At 34.8% G+C, this 23675-nt stretch overlaps 1 protein-coding gene across 1 annotated transcript in view; it reads left to right on the top strand.

Moving 5' to 3' along the window:
- The window catches only part of LOC104491255 (regulating synaptic membrane exocytosis protein 2-like), a gene marked incomplete at both ends in the record, with an annotated part of 61898 nt that extends 43881 nt beyond the window's left edge, over window positions 1-18017 (top strand). The window contains 4 exons of the mRNA XM_010133642.1: window positions 1816-1987; window positions 2543-2696; window positions 15551-15679; window positions 17949-18017. Of these exons, the coding sequence (XP_010131944.1) occupies window positions 1816-1987; window positions 2543-2696; window positions 15551-15679; window positions 17949-18017 (524 nt within the window). The remainder of the gene's footprint in view (window positions 1-1815; window positions 1988-2542; window positions 2697-15550; window positions 15680-17948) is intronic.
- Between the last annotated feature and the right edge of the window lie 5658 nt (window positions 18018-23675).

Raw genomic sequence — 23675 nt, 5'->3', positions numbered from 1 at the left:
AGCATGAGCTACAGCTACTCAGTATTTTGGAAGACACTGCTTTTCCACTTTCATTGTATACTATGTGTTGACAAGAAAATTTTCTGTGACTGCATAAATTGCAATCCTATTAGTGACAAAAGGTTTTGGGTGTATTGTCTTGGGTTCACCCGTATTTGAACTGGGGCTAAATTCTTAGTGTATTCGAATTGCTGTAGTGTGTTTGGAGTTGCTGAAGCTGCACTTAAACTGAGAATGAAGTCTGCTTAAATTATCTTAGCTACTTTTTCAAGATTAATAAAGCTACCAAAAATATCTGTGTTCAGAATGCTTCACAATGTAAGTTTTAGTAACTAAAAATATATAGAAGAAAAATATTTAATTAAATACTTTCTAGTATACAGGTAGAGAAAGTTATATAACATTGGATTTTATTATGCTGTACCAGTGTTTCCCATTTGTGTGAAGTATTCAGAACTTTTTCTTTTATTATTAAATGTGTTTTCTGTCACTTATATAGGAATCAGCAATTGGTCTTATTGAACTGTGGGGTTTTTTTCTGATGTGCAAGTCCATTTTCCTTTCCTTAGAGGTAAAAGCTAAGTACACAACAATATATTTCTTGTGTAGAGGTAAAATGAGGAAACGTGCTAGAGGTAAAATACACTGAATTCAAGCATTTAATTAGATGATGTTGGTGAACTCTCTTTGATCAAACAAACTTCCTGGGAAAAGCTTGTCCAATGTAACTTATTTCAGTTCTCGAAGCTAAACAAATCTTTAGTAAAATAGAAATAATTACATTATTTGTTTTAACATGTCTAAAAATATTATTTCTTAGTTAATACTTTGATCCAGCTTCTAAGTAACAGTTCAGAAATGCAGTAATTACATCACAGTTGCAAGTATTAGCAAATGGACAATATCTACATTTCCATAGTAAAAAAACTACATAAATTAGGACTACTGCTGCATTATGCAGCAATCAGCTGGTTTAAAATTAAGCATTGTTATGAGAACTCTGGTCAGTACTCTCAGGAGAATTTTCCATCAGAAAATATCAGGAGAATTTTTCATCAGAAAATACTAATTCTTTGAAGCAGAAATATTCTGCAAAACACATAGCTTTCAACCATGCCCTTGAGCCAGGGCCAGGAGCTCCATGGTAGCCTTGCATGGAGACCTCATTGGGCTCCAAAACTTAAGGCCAACCTTGTAACGGAGATCACCTTCAACCTGGGTGGTTCCTTGGGGTGACCTAAAAGGATTTTGGTAGCTTTTTTGAGAACAATTTTTTTTCCTGGTGTTTCTGGAAAAGCCTGTGGAGAAGGCCCTATACTTCCCACAGCTCCCTTACCATTCCCTCACGGGGGCCAGCTGCTCCCTCCTGCTCTGCAGTTGAAGAGTCAGCTGCTATGGGACTGGAAGCTTGAGTGAACCAGCTGGCTCATTTATCTGAAATGCAGATATTTTGCTCAGACTGTAGTATATTTTGCTTTATAAAATACTTTTTTCATAACAAACATAATAAACATTCCTGTTTTTCAGGGAACTTTTTAAAATTGCAATTGCTGCATGAACTAGAAAACATCTAACTTTAGTTTTTAATATGAAATGATAAAATATGCTTAATATATGTGCTGTACTGTATTTTTATTATAAAAGACTAATCCTGACATCGCTAATAGTTCCCATAAGACTACAAAATATACTGCTGATATAATGTTTCCTACTTTCCATGATACAGTTGTGACTTGTAGGATAATGGTCTTTTGAACTTTTTAAATATTTTTTTTTTTTTTTTTTTTTTTTTTTTTTTTTTTTTTTTTTTTGCAGTGATAAAAATAAAAGAAGAACAAAAACAGTAAAGAAGACACTGGAACCTAAGTGGAATCAGACATTCATTTATTCTCCAGTTCATCGGAGAGAGTTTAGGGAACGAATGTTAGAAATTACTCTTTGGGACCAAGCACGAGTTCGAGAGGAAGAAAGTGAATTTTTAGGAGAGGTATGCAATTATAGGTATTTTCTATAGAATTATAGTTACTCATATATTCACATTAGATACAATACTTTTGAAAACATGATTAAATACAGCAAAACAAAGCAAGCTGTTGTATTTGTCCTTATTTAACTTAGTAGTGTACAAATACTGGTCTTGCACTTACCGCATAGTCCAGATATGAGATTCTCTCTGAGTTTGTTCCAGTTTAGTAACAGCATGCATGTGATTCCTCAATTTCTTTTAGAGTCGTTCATTAAAATCCATGTTATCTGTAGTCATATTTTACCAAAATGTTGGAATGTTGCTGACTACTTTGCTACAAGATATTTGAATGCTGTGAAGTTGTCACAAAGTAATAATGGTTTTGTAGAAAGATTTTTCATTTATTTAGTGCTGTAAAATACACCTGAACTCCCTTCATATTAAATGCAAGATTTTTACAAACCTTCAATGTTCTTAACAATAAGAGAATAATAGAATAAAATTTATTAACATAGCTATTTTAAAATATTCTGTTATGTAGTGCTTTCCTTCTTTTAACCATTTTTTCTTTTTTAGATTCTGATTGAATTAGAGACAGCATTACTAGATGATGAACCTCACTGGTACAAACTTCAAACACACGATGTCTCTTCATTACCACTTCCCCATCCCTCACCATATTTGCCACGCAGACAACTCCATGGTGAGAGTCCCACACGGAGGTTACAAAGTAGGTTGTGAGTTTTACACACTGCATATAGTTCATTTGAATTAATGCATAAAGTATATTAAATTCATTTAGATGGGAAGGTGACAGAATTCGTGTGTTCATTTGTATTCTGAATTAGGTAATTTATGATTACTCATGAAAGTCTGACGTGCTATAAATGGTAATACTGAACACTGGTGCAATACACCGTTTTTTTTCTTATGAGACTTCCTAGTTCAGGTCCTGAGATTGAGCAAATTATCTTGGTCTTCTGCAATGTGCTATTTTTATCTCGAAGTCTTATCTTGTATAATATCTTTATCATCTCATCATTTAACAAAATTGAATGTGTGGGACCTTCTTTTTCAGCTCATACTTCTTAAAGTGACCTGTATATAACATCATATGTACCTGAATTAGTACCATGGCCTGTTGCCTTGTTGTGATACTATTTACATATGGTACATTCACAAATGGAATTTATCTTAAAATTCTGTTTTGTAGAGTTTGGTATACTTGATCCACAGTACTTGGATGTTATCCGTAGATATTTTGAAAATAGAGTATATACAATATGCTAATAAAAATATATAAGAATGAGACAGTAAAGGGTGAAAATCTGTTTCCTTACTACTTCATTGTTTCTCTAGTTAACTGTTCAGTACTGTCAGTGATTTAAAGTTATCCTTCTCTGAAGTAACTTTATAAAATATCAGTTGATGCTGATATAAAAAGAACCAAAAAACAAAAACCCAAAACCCCAACAGCCCCAAAACTATTTCTGAAAACTCTTTGGGTTTTTCTGAGTCTTTGTACATGAGTGTGTGTGTGTGTGCATGCGTTGCACACAAACTCACAGAAACATATGCATGTGTCGTCACTCAAACAAGCTTGGATATTTCATGTGTTTTCTGTGGAATCTCTACTAAGTAATCCCTTTATGTAAGTGTTTCATGTAGTTGACAGTTTTTGTATCTGTGCACTGGATGGTGAGAAGGATTAAAATGCTCCATATCATAATATTCCTAGACAGATATATTAACAGAGAGTTATAGTGCATAGCCCTGAAGCTGTAAGGTTATACCTATCCACAAAAAGAGGAAAGAAATGATAGTTAACAGGTAAGGAGTTGTGTTTCAATTCATTTCTCTTCAGTCTTCTCAAGTACCATTACTGTTGTTTAAGTAAAATTTTAAAATTATTTTTCCTCTATCTTTTTCTGCCATCTTGTAACACATTTTGGAAGTTAAATTTTTCATGTAAAATTACTTTTACAGACCAGGTGGACATTTCAATATCTGATTATATGCAATTTTAGTGAAATTTTTGTTTTCAGGAAATACTCAGTCCTGCAAACAAACACTGTTTCATTATAGTAATTCCTGTTTGAGCAATAAATTCCATGAAGAATGAATAAAACAGTAACTGCTTTATTTTGAAAAAGACTGTAGTAATACTGGACCAAAGGGCTGTTCAATGATCTGACTGAATATCTGGAAGTCAATAAGGTATTTTTTAATACTAATAAATACTAATAATACTGTGCTCAACTGAACAATCTTATATACCCGTCTGGAAATGTAGGGGGAAGGACTTACTAGAACTTCTGGTTTGGTGAAACATTAAGATTTGGTGTAGAAGTCCTGCTTTTCAGAGAAGATGATTTTGCCTGTCTGTTCCCAGAGTGGTACTTTGACAACCTGAGGTTCTAAACACTTCAGCCAAATAAGCAGTGTCAGACGTTTACTGTGATTGCTGGAGAATTCACATACTCCTACAAATAAATTATGCTATTTGCTTTTGTACTAATATGGATATCCCATAAAGAATGAGTTTCTCTAGTGTCCTGGGAATATATGCTCTTCTTGAATCCTTGTGTGTTATAAATCATACTCAGTTTAAACAGTTTAACATGTACAGAATAAAATACCTCCTTTTGGGAGACTAGAAAGGCATTCAAGTGGGAATTTATCATCTGGTCACACTTCTGCAATGGTAGCAGAGTCCATTTAGCAATTAAAAAATACTTTTTTCTTTTTTTTTTTCTCCTAAATTGGTGTCTCATCTCTGTAATGGAAATAAAAGTATTTCTTGTGGTCCAGAGGGATGATGGAATATTCTACTGGAGATATCCAGGACTCAGTTGGACAAGGCCGAAAGCAATGCAATATAAGCTGGCCAAACCTGAAACAGGTGTTGCACCAGATGGCCTCCAAAGCCCTTCTCAGCCTAAACGTCATCACCAGGGGACTGGTGAAGGGCAGACAACACATCTTATGACTGTCTGCCTTCACTAAGTGAAATATGTATAATACATGAATAACGTGTAGAAGTCTGGTTCTTTTACTTTTTTATGGAGCTTTCAAAAGAATATTAAAATTAATATCTTAGCTTCTCGTGTCTGAAGCTTTTCTTGTATCCTTCAATAACAACTATTGTATATTATGAAACAGAAGATGTTATCCAGTGTCACATTACAGCAATGTGAAAAAAAATCTCTAGAGTGAAGACGAGGCATGTCTAGCCTGTTTGTCTGCCTTTTTCAAAGCACATCTTAGAACACAGTTATGCAGTAGGCTGTTTCAATTTCTGAGGCTGCAAAATCTGAGCAGTTCAGACCTCTCACCTTTTGTTCATTTCTGTGATGCTTCTGTGTATAGAATTAGTGAGTACAATATGAAGTACTTTGTTGCATGCTCCCAAAAACTTTAGTGAGAGAAATAATGAGATATTTTTAATTACAAGGTTGTTTGCTCTTGGTATAAATACACATCTCAGCTTTCTTATCTTCATGATTGCCAAGTAGCTATAAATACATATATTTGAAGACAATACTTAAATGTTATTCTCTGAAGGTAGTTTAAAAGAACCACCTACACTTACCACTTTTTTTTTTAATATCACTGAATTGTAGCATTCCTGAAGAAGAGCAGGTTTTCAGCCCTGAACACTGAACTCCTATATTTACAGGTAGCCAGTAGCAAAGTGCAAGCTTCCCACAGAGCCCCATAGGTCAATTTTTTAGGAACCAGCTTTCAGAGACAGTAGCTTAGTTTCTACACGTGTTTCTCTCTTGATGTCTTTGAGTGGGCATTATGTTGTTGTACAGACTGATTTAAGCCAGCTGTCCACCTTCTCTTGCCCAGTCCTCTGATCCATACAATTCATTAACTTCCTAGTGATGAAGGATCATCACCATGTTTTTTTCTTAGTATTTTTTGAAAGACATCTACTTAAAAAACTGGAATTACTATAGAATGTAGGATTATGACATAATAGGTTTAATTATATTTCAGATGTTCATAAACCGTTTTTTAGCCAATGAGTGTATTTCAAGCTATTTCACGTGAAATATGAGATAATGACTAGGTCTATTTTACTTATTGTGCTGAACTTTTGAAGTGAATTTTTAAAATGGCTTCATCTTCTCTAACATTTGACATAAAATTGGACGTACATTAAGAAGTCCAGGTGGCATTAGCTAGAATTACAGACAAACTGACATTCTTTTTATATTGCCTCTGAAAAGAGATTATAAACAGAAAATTAAAGATTATTTTTAAAAAGATTTGTGAATTCCTGTTGTTGGTTAAGCCACAGTATTATTGTTCATCTCACATTAGGTAAGAGGCTTACTACAGATTACATTGAAAATTGAATGTGGTTTGAATGGTGTCTTTATAGTTGTTAGTTCTTGTTAGTATTACTGATTATTGACAACTGATACTGAAATCAAGCAGGGTTTATATCATGCGACTGTAAATCAAAAATTGCTTCCTCCACATGTAGCCCATAATAGAGAGATAACAGACATCAAATTGTACCTGAGACATTCTTATTCAATCTTTTACAGTTATGTCCATGTAATATATGCATTTGTGCAGTGTGAGCTAGTGCTGTTTAGTTGATAATATTGGGTTATTGTATATTTTGAAAAACAGTTGTTGATTGATTGAATTGATTTTAATTGAACAGTTGAATTGATTTTAGGAGCAGATTTTGTTTTATTTCAAGTATTTTAAGAATTTCCTGATTATTAGGAATAAAAAGTAACTGACACTGGTTTTCTAAGTCAGATTTTGCAGCTTTAAAATGAAGCTGTCTGGATTATCGATCTGCAGAGAGTGGGTGTATAGTGTAGGTAACAGCTAAATGCCTGTCCCTTAACAATGCCCAAACATGGGAAGAAGTGTGAATATAACAGTAAACCCAGACATTTTTAGGTTTCTAGTTACAGCATAGATATGTACAGCTGTGAAAGGAGAGCTTTTAATTCCTGTGAGAATGAACAATATGGCTTGAAAAACAAAACTGAAATTTTATGTTTTGAGCATCCTCAATAAGGGAGAAGTGGTAAATCTGTGTGAGAGAAACTCTGCTGAAAAAGAGATTTTAGAAATTACAGTGTTTGGAAATCAACATTTAGAAGTCCAAAATGGTGGATCAGATTGTATTTTTTCAAGAACTGAACACCAGAAAAATTAGTTAGAATCAAAATAATTAAAAAGAGACTGTGAAGTAGCTTTCTTTTAAAGGGAATTTGTCATTACTTTTAAGAGTTAAAGTCATCGATGACTCCATTCACTGAGGTTCATGGTTCTTAAGACATATAAAAAAACATCTGGAGGACAAAAATGGAGTATAGTTATGTTCTACAAAAAAAAAAGTGCATATGGAGTGCAAAACCCTATATATAACATTCCTTATCAGAATTTTATTTACTCATTGAGATGGGAATAAAAAAACCTCTATAATGCATAAGCAAAGTGTTTTGAATCATATGAAAACATTTTGTAAACTTTTGTCAGCTTTGTACATTTTCCCAAGTCAGACTATTTTTTCTGGGGCAATGCTGAGACGTTATCATGCTAAAAATTATTACATCTGACAAGAAAAAACAGATTGATAGACCAGATTCATGAATAAAGGTCCCTATTGCTTGTTAATTTTTGAAAAACATTTTTAGGTGGACTTCTCATTGCTGGGTGCTGAGGGTTTGGGTTTTTTCAAACTTCTGTTTCTGTACCATCAAATCAAATATTACTTGAATGTTATAACTGTTATAACTGTTAATTCAAACCTTCTCTTTATTGAAAAGTTAAAATTTTCAAGAATATATTGTAGAACATTAAGAGATACACTTGGTAGTACCAAAATCATCAAAGTTTAATAGTAATTAATTACAACGTATCTGAAACTTTACCCTGTGGAATCTGAGCCCCTACATTTCAAACCTCAGTCTTCCAATGAAAGCTACTGACTTCCTTTGAACTCTGTGGAGTCTCATTTTACTGCAGAATCAGGATCTTGGTGTCTCAGCAATTTCCTTTAATTTTGCTGTGAATATGGTAAGTCAGTACGATAATATTAAATCAGTGTCACTGAATCTTACTTCAGGGAATTATAATAATGCTGTTCACTAGTGGGTAAGCAAGTTGTACTTAATGGAAACACGCGTCAGTGACTTTTTTTTCAAATTATAATATGGAGCATTTTATGGTCAGTGGCACAGATGATAAGTGATGAATGTATTATAACAATTCTACCCTAGAAAGCAAGAATAACACTAATTTTTCTCTTTCATGCTTCTTCCTTAATTTTTCTCTTTCTTTATGGAGCACAGGCCTTGGGCATATTACCTTTGTTTTCATGCATCAATGTGTTTTTCATAAAATATGGATATATATAGCAGTATTGTATTTATTATACACCTATGATTTATTTATTAAATTTATGGTACATCTATGGTTTCTTAAATACTTTAATTAAAAGGTATTTAACATGATACAGGGGTGTCTGAAAAGGCCTTAAACTATCAAAATAATTTTCTTTTTTCCTAATAGAGTAATCTTAAGACAATAAATCTGTGCTGTTTGAAAATTTGAAAATAAACTGTATTATTATAATTAAACTACAAAAATACTTAAAATCCTGGTTTGTATCACTTTAAGGGAATTTGATGATTTATTACATTGCTGCTCTGGTTACTTGATCGAATCATGCTATTAAACTACTCTTCGGTCATGTAAGGATGACAGAAAAGCAATGTTCTTTGTTGAATTGTCCCAGTGGATAGGGTAGAGTACCTTGCTAGGCAGTTGATAAATAGCAAGTCAAGTGACCTTTAAAAGGATTCTAAAAGATACAGGTCCATACAGTAGCTTCCTTTTCTGGCTAAAGGTAGTGTGTAGCTTCTTTTAATTGTAGATGCATAATAAACTATCATGTAACAGTGTTATGGTTCTGATGAAGTTTTCAGATGGTTTTAACACTGTTCTAGCTTTTTCCTTTCTGTGTTGTAACCATACAGAAACAAATGCGGCTTCCTTCATCCTCACACCCATTATAATATCAATATTTTTACATTCTGGTGCTCTTCAAGATCTCCTCTTTAACAGGTGTTTCCAGAAAGCAAATTCAGAAGGTCCATAGTTTTTAATTATATAAATACTTTCTAGACTGTTTTTTTGTTTTATTTATTGCATGGAACTCTTGAAACTTTAACTTTCTAATGTTGCTGCAGTAAACTAGAGAACTTTCCCATACTCCATTTTTTCATAATTTTGCACGCAAATAAGAGTCAGTTTTTCGTGAAATTCCTAACTGGAAGAGATTAGTACCAAGTAATATAAATATTAGAGAAGTTATACAGTAAAGCTCACATCTAAAAGTTAATAAATAATGAAAAAAAGAAAATCCCTATTATTCAGTTTGGAATTATATATCCTAATGGAATTCTGGAGCTGGGCCATAATTGTGTTTATCAATAAAGCCAATGTGAAAATACAGAAAGTTAGAAATTGTAAGTAGTAGATAATTTAGTGATATCGTCTATGTATTAAAATAATACCTGGATGTCAGACAGTGTGACTTGCCAGAAGGAAACTAGTCATCTAGTTAATTCTTATTGGCATCTGGTGAAGCATTATTGGCAAGAAATTAAAATTTTCATTTTTCCTCTAACACTGTCATATCTTATTATCTGAAATGCATCATTTACTCGTGGACTGTCACTCTTTAATATTTAAGATGGTATCTGTGAGCTGTTCAACTATAAGGAGTAAAAACATTCATAATATCTTGCTAATGGCAAGATACTATTCATGTTATTCTGACTTCCTGGCTTCTTCATCTATACAGAAGTCGCATTTACAAAATCTGAAAATGCAAACAATTTAGATTTCCATAACTGTGCAGATATTTGCATAGTATTATATTGTCAAGCTTAGAAAAACTGGTATGGTTGTATGGAAAGATAAAACATGTAACATAAAACAACCAGTCTTAAGGAATGCAAACAATAAATCAGATATTGCAAGTATTTAATCTTTGTGCTCACATTAGGACTCTTAACTTCACTGGTAACAGTGATATGTAGATAAGGTATTAATATATGTACATATTTGCCAAATCAAGATTTAGCTGAAGATGGGAGGTAGAACATCACTCTGAGTCTGTTAAAGTAGAATACATAGCTACATCTCAGGAAAGTTCTGCTAATAACTTCCTCCTGAGGTGCCAACAGCATTATGCAGTAATTTTAAGGGTAGCAGCTTGTATTATAAGCCAAGTTGAAAGTATATTTTTCGCTTAAAAAGTTAAACACTTGCTTATAGTAAATGTGCAGTTGTATTTTAGAGTTGGAAATAACTGTAATAGCTCTACTAGTCCTCTGTGACTACGGGGTATATGTTGACCCAGAAGTGATTGGCATTTTTGTGGTTTAATTTCTCCTAACTGCTCAAGTTTTATTGTTTTGACTGAATGTGGCCTACAATATAAAATTCTTCAGTCTTCAGCAGCAGTTATATCGAAGTTTAAGGTTCTAAACATCCCTGTTACATGTATTGATTCATGTATTTTTCCCTGACACTACTTCATTTCAATATTTGTTTTCCAGATAAAGGCTTATATTCATATAATTCAGGTAAATTTTCAGCATGCCAGAAATGCTTATTGCTTCCATATACATGCAAAATTTAATTTGATATTTTCTTGGTGTGCTTTTCTTACCTATTGTGCAGATGCTAAATTGCTTAAATGTTCCTTGGCTTTCCGTGTCTGCTTTTCAGTCATAGGTCTTTTGTTTGCTTTCTTTCTCTATTCTTAACATCTCGATATTGATATTGGAGCAGTATGGTAACACTATACTTGCTTTGCCTGCCTTTATTTTAGGTAGAGCTTTGGTAGGTAAACTGTAGTAAGCTTTATTAATTACACTAGGAAAATGCTGTTTTGCTTAAGCAATATTAAAAAGAACACTGTTGTACTACAGCTGTTTGAGAACTAGTGTAAGTATTGTTAGAACACAGACATGGGGTAAGTGAAGTATTGGCAAAATCAGTATTTCTGCTGAAACATATTTTCCAAGTCCAGATCCTGTATCTAAGAAGTTTGCCTTAATTAAATATAAATAAATTAATAATGTACAGATTTTACAAACTAAAATTTTGTAGTGCATTTCATGTGGGACTTTTTGTAGCTCCTGCAGTCTTAATTATGGGAATCTTGAGAACTGGTTAATCTAATTATCTTTTAGTTCTGTTTAAAAACTGAAACACATATTGTTAAGAAAATAGATCCAATGCTATGATGGAGAGAAACAATAAACCCACAGGATGTTTTTTGAGAGTAGTTCTAATAAAACTCAGTTTCCATTACATCTACCTTTAGTCTCTCATGTTTCTTCTATTCCATTCTCTCCTGAAATAATCTCACATTCTTCTCATGTTTTATATTTTCACATGGGAAGACATCAAGTTTGCTGTGGCAATTGTGCACATGTGGATTAGCCACAATTAGCTTGATAATGTTTCTTTTTCATTAAGGGCTTCTGATTTGTCTCTCTCTCTTCTATCCAGCAACCATTTTCAAAGATCTGTAGGAACTTAATTAAATCTGGTATTTATACCCCCACGTCAATGTAGGTGAAATTGGTCAAAAACTTAAAAAACCCATTATGTGCAGGAGGTTGAAGTGACTGATTGGCATGGAGAGAGTGGGACTGCATGAGAAATTCTCTCACTCTAAGAGCCCTCAGGCACAGGCTGAATGAATATGAGAGCGCAAACTGTCTTCTAAGACAGTTGCTGTGAGAATGATTTTAGGGTTGCTTATATGTCAGTTTTGAACACAGACCAATTACAGGCAACGCTAAGTTACTTCCAGTGGTTGTGAAGGCCCTGTGAGCTTCAGGGAAGGAGCTCATAAGCACGCTTCACTACCCTTTGCTCCCCTAAGGAGTCCACACAACCTTGTAAAAGCTTCCTGCGTTGTAAGGGGCAGGATCCCCAGATGGGGAGCTTGGTCTACTTTCTTTTTGTGGTTTTGTTTTGTTTTGGTTTTTTGGTTTTGGGGGTTTTTTGGGGGGGCAGGGTGAAGTGTGTGTGTGGGGTGTAGTTGTTGTTTTGGGGTTGGTTTTGTTGTTGTTGTTGTTGGTTGGTTTTTTTGTTTTTCCCACAAGAAAAAAGGAGAATTCTTGCGCCATAGATCTGGCACTTTCCTCCGTATTTAAACTAACTCACCTTAATTTTATTTTTTATTCTATCCCCTGTCCTAGTCCATTCTGATAACTATATTGGTTAGTTAAATAGGCTTTACTAGAGTTTTTAACATCATGTGTTGGTCTTCTCTTGAGGCCTATATCAGAAACATCAATATATGAAGCACAGAAGGTATTACATTGTTTCACCGTATATTAATATGCCAACTTCACTTGTCATGTAGAAGTCAGAAGATCTTTCAGATTTCTCCAAAGACTTCAGTTGCTTTGCAAGAAAATATTTATGATTGCATATTGTTTCATTCATTTGGAAGAGTTGCAGTTATTTAGGATGTTGTTGTGGAGAGAAATGGGATTCAGTTGAAACAGACTAGCCTAGAATAGAATAGAATAGACCAGACCTACAATGATCATCTAGTCCAACTGCCTGACCACTTCAGGGCTGTCCAAAAGTTAAGGGATGTTATTAAATGCATTGTCTAAAAACTGACCCGCTTGGGGCATCCAAAGAAGATTCTCTAAAAATTTCTTCAGTGATTTCCATCTTATTTTTATACAGGAGTTATTAAAGCTTTCCGTGGCCACCAACACTGCAGCCTCTGTGAAGTTAGCAAAAAAAAAAAAAAAAAAAAAAAACATTTTGGTTGGAAATTTTTTCATCCTGGTGTTACGGTTTTTTACGGACTTGTAAATAAACAGAAAGCACTTAGAAATGAAAAAAAAAAAAAAAAAAAAAAAAAAAAAAGGCATTTGATTATTACAACAGAATGAAACATCTCATTTTTTTTCTTCACATTCTTGCTAGCCATGAAGGTGAAAATGGAAAAATTTTTACACTAGGACTAGGAAACCACCATATTTTAAATACTTTCTCTGCCTAACAGAAAGTAAAAATGTAAATAGGAAAAATAGTGAAAATTTAAATAGAAAGTACCTGCAATGAAAGCTACAGTGCAAGAGCCATAAGCTTCCAGTTCTAGCATGTACATGCTCTTGCAGAGTTGTTGTGCTAGGTGGGATGATAGCTTGTGCAGGAAGGGAAGGAATACGTAGGAGCATGAGGGAAGGAGGATGCTGAGAGTTACCAGGTTTCGATGGGTAAGCTGTCCCTGGAAAATGTCTTTATTGATAGTTTAATGCTATTAAACCTGCTAAAGTGAATAAGAAGGTATCTTTTGATTTTTCTGCAGTTGGGTTATACTGAATTAAGGCATTTTTATATGGCGTACAGTAGCTAATCATACCACATGGGGTCTATTTTGCCTTCAGTCTGTAACTGTAATAACCATTAATCCTGGTGGAAGGCATTCAGAAGTCCATATTTAGCATCTGTAACCATCCCATTATCAGACAAAATGGTAATAATATCCCTAAAAATATGCCAATAATAAGCTATATTTCAGTGCAATGGCAGTGAGACTTAATTAATGCCATTCCTCATGTTTAACATCCATCAAAGAAAAAGTTAATTGTATGCAAACTATTGGCACCAATGCATTTATTTGATGCACCTGGTGTCCTGGATGTTACATGCTTAAACTTTTTACTGCAATTTGAATTTATGTTAGAATGAATGTAATCTTGCTCTTGAAACTTGTACCATATTTTATAATGTGTTTGTCAAACACTTTAAGATATTAATTAAAATACAGTTTCATTAGCAATATTCTTTTGGAATAATTTGTGAGAGCCTTCAGTCATGTTTGCTAGATAAACTATGAATTGTTCTTTCTCTGTTTTATGATCGAGGGTTCAAATTACTTAGAAAATTAAGTGATAATTTGAAAAGATGTGGCTAAGGTGGAACTAAATCTTCAAATTTACATTGTCAATAGGTTAAAAGAAACTTACCGTCTAAAATTAATATATAGCAGATGAAATTACTCTTGCAAAAATTGCAAGAAATATTAAACTAAGCTGCCAGCAGTTATACTGCTGAGTATTTTGAACTCAGTTCAATAAAGGATTTTGACCTGTGCATTTTCTAGTTTGTTCCATTTCTGAAGTTAATGGAAGAGATTTTAAATAAATATAATCTTTTGCAGCAGTTGCATATTCCAGGCAGTACTTCTTGACATTACATATTTAAATGACATGCTTTCCTTCATCTGTCATTCCTGAAAACTTTGATTTCCAAAAATAAAACCAAGTAATTGATTCTGGTTTAAATTTCTTCTGAATTCTTAACCAGTATTTAAATGTATGTTTGAAGGAAATGTGAAATATTACTTAAACATTATTTTTCAGTTGGTTAAAGTCTGTTTGAGTTGGCTCAAGGTAGCCTGTGCTTGAGGAGGTAGAATAGATGATCTGACCTGAACGAGCTTATCTTGTCTTACAGATAATGTTGCATTTATGGGATGTCAGCTATTACAAAAGACTCTCCTCTTTGTGGTAGCAAAGGCAACTGAAGAAAGCCCTGAAATCTGATTCTTCCCTTGACGCTACTCTTTCTCTACTCCTGTCCTTAGGGCAGTTCTCAGTCCTGGCCCGTTCACTTTCCCCATGCCCCGGCACTTCCCTGCAGCTTGAATGGGACTGAAGACAGAGGTCTGTATATAAAAAGAGAAAAGTGTCTCTAGATCCTAGAAGATGATTTGGAGTTGAGGTATTAAGAAATTCTGGAAAAGGTGGATTGGTTTGAAGGGACAGAAAGAGACCTCTGTCTTTTATAGCTGTGGTCCATTGAATCTTCTTAGTCTCTCTTTTCTACCAGATGTATCCTGTGACTACTACAGCATATAATTTTAGCTATGCAACTGAGAAGTCTAGAGCCCACTGTGACAACAACTGGCTATTTTCATCCTCAAAGATGCAAATCTTTTCTCCAGAATACAGAATATATTATTCTAAAAATATGTTGAAGCAGATGTACTTAGCTGTAAATATAAACATAAATAAAAGGCAACCTCAGTTGTCATTAATTAGATTCATTCATAAGGATGAATTAGATGATTAGTAAATAACATTCATTCAAATCATAGTTGATTCAGCCCTCTTATGTCTTTCATGATATAAACCTTTCCAAGCATCTATATGATGAGCATCAGCAAACTGTTCAGTTGCCCTTATCTTCCCATTCCGCAATCCTCTCTCTCTGATAGACCCTGAGTGATGTTATTGTCCTCTCTGCACAGCAGCCTCAGTCTCACTGCCAGATCAGTACCAGGGTTACCAGAGTCCAGAATTGCACTGCTCTGGGCAACTTTTGGGGGCTTCTGCCTTTTAGATCCCAGCCAAATCCCAGGCAAAACTGGTAGGACTCTCTTGCTCAGTGTTTGGTCACAAATCTTGTCATTCTTATTTAACAGCCTGAATTATATTCTTATATTATGTTCTTATATTATATTCTTATTTAACGGTTTTGAATTAGTGACTAAGGAGAATGGAGACAAAGCCTTCTTGCTTACTGGTATGTATACCGCCACAGCAGTAGAAGGCTCTGCTGAAAATGGCAGCAGGAACAGCATCACAGGTGGAACGGATGCTCTTTCTTCGGGAAGTAAGAGAGATTTTCACTGGATCTCTGTGATAATATAATTAAGAAAATAATCAGATTAAATATCATCTTTGTCAGACTTTATAGCTTTTAGAAATTCTGAGTCTCAGAAAGTCCATTAGGAGGCTGAAAATTTTTTCACTCCTGCTATTAATCTTCTAGGTTTTCTCAAGTCCTAATTGTGATCACTTGCTTGCTATTTCTTGTTTTAGAGAGACTTTTTGTTATTTCTTGAATTCAAAGACACCTTTCCCTCTATCCATTGTAGCATGGCTATTTCTAAACTGTTGTAGTAAATTAAAATAATAATTCTACCGTGTAAGAATTGCAGGTCTTAGGAAACAAAAGCAGTCTTTCTATGTACTAATTTTAATTTCCTATTTGTGAGGAAACCCCCAGCTTTTACTGCAATTAAATAACAATAATTAACAATGCTGAACTGGAATTGCATAGTGTAATGGCAGGATAGATTGTATTTTCTAAGAATTAATGCGTATCACTCTTACACCATTTTCTAGCTGAATAATTTTTAACAGAGCGAGAGAAATAGTCTGCAGTCTAGTTTATAAATTCATACCCACATCTTGATTGCTGCAATCACTTCTGCCTTCTCTCAGAAGAACTAGAGAACATACAAATAACAGCAGCAACAATCAGAAATACAGAATGGTTTGCATATGCAAAGGAAGTAAACAATTATATTTCAGAAAAACATGAAGATGACTATGGGAGAATACAGAATACTGATTCATGTTTTGCAGAATACAAAAGCTTGGAGGGCATTGTCTGAAATATTGTAACAGTAATAAAACAGAGGGAGGTAAATCTCTTCACATAATGCAAAATGAAATGGTAGAACTTTCTGACATAGCGTATTATGGACACCAAGAGAATACTGTGACTCAGAAATTTTATGAGTTTGTGGCGAATGGTTTGAATAGTGAGTTATGGTACGCAGGATGGCTTAGGAGAAGCTTGGTTTCCAGGATACCTAGCTGTTGAAAACTAGAAGGGTGCAGCCCGGCAAACTTTTTCCACACAGATCTCATAAGCATGTTCTTGCTGCTGAATAAGCACCTGCCACTATCCTCTAGTGCGTGGATAGATAGTAGACAGTAAAAAAAACAACAGCAGTTCTTATCATTCAAATAATTTCTAAAATTTCTTTAAATTTACAACTACTTATTTTTGTCAAAAATCCTTTTAGCACTTGTTCTCCCAGTTTTCTTTTGGGAAAGAAGGGTAGGGATCTTTCTGTGCCTGTCACCCAGATAGATAGAACATTAATCCTGCTTTGTCCTAGGCTTCTATGTTTATTCCCAGTTTTTACTGGTATTTTTGTGTGTGTTTTTCAGACTAAGTCATCCTGTGGTAGGAATAAAAATATCTTGCATGTGATTGAAGGTTTGGTGACAATTAGATTAAATCTTCTACCTTCTAGTTACCTATTTTTAGACAGCCAGAGAATTAGAACAGACACACCATTTTGCTGAAGAACAAGGATTTTCACATTTGAAACAAGTAAATGAATAATTATCATTCATAAGCTATTGCTTAATCCTGATGTCAGCAATCAAATGATGTTTAAAAGATTCCACAGAAGACAGAAGTAAAATTAAGCTAAACACAAACTGACATATGTATTTGTCCTACGTGACCTACATTTTGGCTCTAATTGGGGATGTGGAATCTGCTTTTCTCAACTAAGCTCTAGCTATTTTGACAGGTGTACTCTGACAGAGCATTTAATAGTTTGCTTCCTCTAAAGTATCACAGAGAGATTTTGGTTTTCAGGACACACCCTATTTGTGAAGCTGCCTGATCTCCTGATAATGCTTCCTAACACCCTAAAGAAAATATTACATACACTTAATATTATTGCTACTACTGTTTTTTCTGATATCCAAAGACTTTGGGGCAGGGATGGTGCCTTGTATACAAAAACTTGGATGACAAGCAGTGTCATGCCAGTTTCTCTATGGAATGAATACATATGAAAGTGAAGTGTATAAAAATATTTCATAAAAGCAATGTTGTGGAGCTGTTTTTCATCATTTAATTGAATATTACATTAAACATTTAGCTGAAAATAGGTGGTATCCTAATACTCTTGCAATAATACAACATGAATAATTTCTCTTATGTGCTTATATTAATGCTTCACTGTCTCATATGGAATCCTTACATGTATTTATGTATTATTGTCTGAGGTTATTTTCAACTTACAGAAAAATAAATGATAAATTTCTGATTTTTTTTTTTTTTTTGGCAGGGTCCAAAAGAATCAGTGACAGTGAAGTCTCTGATTATGACTGTGATGATGGAATTGGTGTTGTTTCAGGTATTACTGTCTAAATTTACTCTTCTACATTCAGTAGAAATCTTTCTTATTTATAATTTAATTTTTATTATTATGAATTTTATAATGTTTTTCTGGTGAAAAATAAGTGGAACCTACATGTGTATTTTTCCAAGAGACACAAAATAAGCATTATAGGTGATGCATATTTAACCACAAAAATTACCAACAGAGGGAAAAAAAAGTGAGTGAATTTCTTCGTTGCTTATTATTCCATATGGCTTCTCCCTTGTTCCTTATTGCTAACATAGAACAACCCAGGTTTTTTTCTTAAATGTGAAGTGTTTGTTTGATATTTTGTTTTCTTAAGTATTTGAGTTTGATATATCCTTTAAAACCTCATTGTGGAAGGTCTGAAACCTGATAATTGAAGGCAACATGGAAGATATCATAACAGATGATCTGTTTTACTAAGAAATATGGAATGGGAAGTTTAATGAGTATTTGAGATGAAAGTTGTCATGTGAAAGAGTATTCTTCCTTCTCTTCTAAGAGAAAAGCTAATACTGTAATCATAGCTGAAAACAATAAAATCAGAGAATCATATGTTTTTGCTGACTACAACAAAGAATATGTTTAGGATGCAGCCATGCCACCTTTGAACCAATACTGAAGACTGCTGGTACCAGCACAAAGTAGGCTGCACAGCTCACTGTGTACTCCATCACCCTACTGATCTACTAAGATTTTAACCCGCTCAGAGTAGTCTGTGTTAGATGGTTTCTGGTTCTCTTGGGTCGGGTCTAGCTAAAGTGTACATATGCAGTGATTTGTGCAACTTAGTTAGCCGGTCATGCTGCCTGGTCTATGCACCAGCTGGAAGGCAGTGATCAGGAGGTTGGTCAAAATGTTTTCCTGCCACACTGCCACCCATTAGCATACGTACAGCTTTTACGCTGGGTATAACACGTGCTGCTGGCAAGCTAAGGAGGGGCAGAGGAATACAGCTGGGCCTGAGGATAGTGGTAAAAAAGGAGGAAAAATAGGCAATCCTGGATATTGCAAGATGGGGTGCATCCAAGAATCAATAAATCCAAACATCTAGAGAGCCACCTAATTACTTGAGTTTGTACAGTCCTGTCTTTATAAAAACTATTCAAAGACCCATCTCAAAGAAGTCTGCACTTGGATGAATTTCTTTGTTGTCTGTGTCGCCTTCCTGTATTTTCAGATATTTCATGGCTATCTCTTAGGCTCTGCTTTATTTTTTTACCCTGCTGTATTGCCATAGTCTTGTGCTTGTAGGAAAATGAGATAACGGATTTTTTTTATTATAATTATAGAGCATTAAATCCTATCAAGAAGCCATTTTTAAACTAATGTAATATTACACAGACTTTGCAGTATAAACAGGGCAAGTCATAGTGTTAGCACGTTTATTGCCTGTGGTTCATTATAAGTCTCTTACTAGAATATCTAGAAAGCAGACATTTTCTAAACACAAGTTGTCCATTTGTGTTGGAACAATCTAACCTTGCAGATATTGCAGAGTAAAACTTATTCTACCCCAAAGGAATATTTTTTGTTTTCTGCATAAACATTCAGGTTTTTGTTAACCTCTGCTTAAAAGTTATGTTCTACTCTAAGGTTCCAGCAATTGTCCCAGAGATTGGATGAATGCTGTGCATGTAAGGCCGTTAAGTTTTCTGTTTTTCTTAAACCATTTATCTCCAAACAGCGATAGGCTCAGTTTTCAGGTCATTGCCTTATTTAGAAATATATTTAGGAAAACTTAGGGCATTTTTATTTCCCTGCTCCCCTGCTCTCTCTACTACAGTCAGAAGTCAAGAGGAATATGTATCCAGAGTGGTGTGAAGTATTGGAACCAGGGAAGCAGTAACCCTCAGGTGTAGCTTGTTCCTCCTTACTGTGCTTTCATTGTGAGGTTGGTTAGCTTTCTGTATGTGCTGAATAGTCACTAAGGCTTTCAGATTACCCATCCTCCCAAAGGGAAGGACTTTCCCTTTCCTGTTGGTCAGGTGAATTAGACATGTATCAACCTAACTTTGGAGTTTAATAATAAAGACAGGATAAAAGAGGTTTTGATGACTATGTGTCTAGATGCCCAGTATGGCACCATTGTGAAACTGAAATGTTTATATTGTCCTGGAAGAAGGTACCAAGTTTTGCAGAAGTTTTAACATGTGCTTGAACATCAGTAGGATTTTCATTAAATACTTGGATTTATAATTTTATGATTTCATAACTCTTTTGACAGCTTATAAAATTATGGTCCTTACAGTTCAGTGAACGGGTCTATTTCACTTCCCTGAGTTTTTGAGGTACTTTTAATTCCTTTAGGAGCTTTTAGCTTTTGGATTTCTGCTGACAGTTCTATACCTTAGTTGCATTTTAATTCAGACTGGCTGTGTGGGTGGGAAAGTTTGATGTTCTTTTAGTTTTGAAATATGTATTTATTGCCTTTTCTGTGCTGCTGTCACTATGGTTGCAAGTCTTTTGGTTTATCCTTGTCTTATCATCCATGTCCCCTCATTTAAGGTTCTTCTATTCAGTTGCAGACTCAACACAATCTTGGTTTAAATATATGCCTTTTTTGCATGAAGCCATTTGTCTCTGTTTCTTTCTTTCTTACCCCAGTTCTTTCATTTTCTGTTTTCAGGTTTTACTTAACATGACACTTCACTTTGCTCTTTTTGCTTCTGCATATAAATACTGTATCACATCAAGTATGTTTGCTAACATCTGTTGGGTACTCTCTGTGATCCTTTCCATAAAATTAATGCTTATTCAGAGTATTGGACCTGCCAAATAAACTCCATAAATCTTGAAGAGCAAACATTCTCTTCTTTGGTTCCCCTTTAATTTACTTGTTTTCAAAACAATGGACTAGATGACCTTTAAAGGTCCCTTCCAACCCAAACCATTCTATGATTCTATGAAATCCATGGTCTTTCCTGGATCTCATTATGTATTTGTTTACAGTTCATTGAAAGGTATATGCTCTCTGGCTTTGCCATGTTCCTGATTGAAGCTCAGATTTTCTCACAACACCTTTCTACATAGCTTCTCTGGTATTGGTCCCATAAGGTCAGCTGACTTTGTCTTTGGATAAGCTGATAGGCAGAAATCTGGCAATGGAAGGTCTTTCTCAATGTACATCTGTAAGCAAGATTGTGTTAAAACAGAGGGAATTTTGTAAGCTATAGTTCATCTATTTTTAATATATCTGCAGCTGCTGTTTGTCACTGCTGTGGTGCTTTTGATCCACTAATTTAATTTCCTGATGATAAAATGCTTAAATTATGTCTATTTCCCATACTATTCTTTTCTTTATTACAAAAAATTCAAACATGTCTTGGAAAAATTATTCATAAAACCTATCACTTCTGGTGACTTGGTTCTTATCCTGCTTAGATAAGCTTAATAAACTTCAGTCTATAAAAGGAAATTATGTTTCTGTCAACCTGAAAGGCTTTAAAGAAAATAATAATAAGCTGATTGAAAAACTTCAATGTCTTTTTTTTTTTCCTGGCGATATATGAATTCTACGCCAGCTACTGTCAGAAAGGGTTATAACTTATGTATTTAAACAGATAGGCAAAAGTGAATTTGACAAGATTTTAAAATAGGTGTCTTCATATTCAACATACATCTATTTCATCTTGGGATTGGAAACACTATAACAGAATCTAGTATATCTCATCTCTGCTGGATTTAACCTTAGTACAGAACAGCAGAAGGAGAGGCACTCATTCATTTACTGTCCTAAACAATGAACTTCGGTCCTCGTAAGTTCTGTGTCATCAGCAATTCTGCGTGGGAGCATATAAGAATCTTCACATGCTCATAGAATGCTCTTGTATGACTATTGATAAGAGCAGTACAGTATTTTAATATCGATTTTTAGAAAAATTCCAGAACACTTTACAAAACTCCATTTAAATTATTGTAACACTAAATACAGTTCAATGAAAAGCAGGGTGGGTTTTTTTTTTTCCATTCTGTTGACCGAAGTTTGAACAGTTTGAACTTTTAATGAAGTTCAGCGAATATGGACTATAATTTCTAAATATTCTTGCCAGGTACTTCCTCATAGTGTGTGTTGAACATGCTGTAACCTACTGAGTAGAAGTAATCCACTGAGTCTGACTTTGTGAACAGAGGGGCATGTATCGTCAAGAGCGTTTAGTCATAAGAAGTCTCATCTATAATTGTTGTAAGGCTTCAACTTTAAGTGAGATATTAATGTTTAAAATTGAGTTCTACACGAATATGTCATCTGCTTTACATCATTTTATGAAACACTTGTAATCTGAGATATGTTTCAACAGATGTATCCTGGAAGAATGCAAGGCAGTGCATAAACTGCACTGCAAGTCTGTAGAGAAGAGCTTTTCCAACTAAAAGAAAGCAGTCTCAGCCTTGAGGAGAAAAGCATTTATAGTGAAAAGTTTTTCTCATTATGCAAAAGATAGCAAGATGTTTCAGGAGTAAATAAGAATACAAATAAGATATTTTTTCAGAGGATAGTTGGAGCTAGGTAGATTAGAAAAAATAGTAACAGGTAGGAAAGAAAACCTTACTGAATTCTTTTTGAAGAATGAGAAGCAATTACTCATTTTTGCTTCTGTTTTTGAAACACCTGAGGAGCCCTTTGGGAAAAGACACTTCAGGGGAAAGGCCAACAAGGCAAACAACACCATGAGAGTCTGCTATAGACCACCCACCCAGGAAGAAGATGTAGACGAGATATTCTACAAACAATTAGGAGATGTCTCATGATCACAGCCACTTGTTCTTGTGGGTCACTTCAATCTACCAGATGTCTGCTGGAAATTCAATACAGCAGTGAGGAAACTGTCCAGGAGGTTCCTAGAGTGTATGGAAGACAACTTCCTCACACAGCTTCCAACCAGGGAAGACTCCCTGCTGGACATGTTGTTCACCAAAAGAGAAGGGCTTGTGGATGGTGTGAAGGTTGGAGGCTGTCTTGGACATAGTGACCATGAGATAATAGAATTTTCAGTTCTCGAAGCAGTAGGGAGGGGGGTCAGCAGAACTGCCACTTTGGACTTCCAGAGGGCAGACTTTAACCTTTTTAGGAGACTGGTTGGCAGAGTCCCTTGGGAGGCCGTCCTGAAGGGTAAAGGGGTCCAGGAAGCCTGGACAATTCTCAAGAGGGAAATCTTCAAAGCCCAGGAGCAGGCTGTCCCAGTGAACTGCAAGAGGAGCCAGAAGGTCAGCAGACCAGCCTGGCTAAACAGAGAGCTCTGGCTGGAGCTCAAGAAGAAAAAGAAAGTCTATGACCTATGGAAGAAGGGGCAGGCCACTCACGAAAACTACAAGGATTCTGTGAGACTATGCAGTGAGAAGATTAGAAAGGCAAAAGCCCAGCTGGAGCTTAATCTGGTCTTTAACATAAAAGACAATAAAAAAGTTTATATAAATACCTTAATAACAAAAGGAGGGTTAAGGAGGCTCTCCATCCCTTGCTAAATGCAATGGGAGAAATTGTGACCAAAGATGAAGAAAAGGTTGAGGTGCTCAATGCCTTCTTTGGCTCAGTCTTTAATGGTCAGACCAACTCACTGGATGCTTGGCCTCTAGAACCAGATGGTGGAGATGGAGAGCAGCATCAAGGTTTCGTCTAAGAGATAACAGTAAGTGAACTTCTACACA

This window comes from Buceros rhinoceros, unplaced genomic scaffold, assembly GCF_000710305.1.
Source record: "Buceros rhinoceros silvestris isolate BGI_N320 unplaced genomic scaffold, ASM71030v1 scaffold4523, whole genome shotgun sequence".
Taxonomy (NCBI): Eukaryota; Metazoa; Chordata; class Aves; order Bucerotiformes; family Bucerotidae; genus Buceros; species Buceros rhinoceros.
This window is presented reverse-complemented; position numbering and strand designations above follow the sequence as displayed.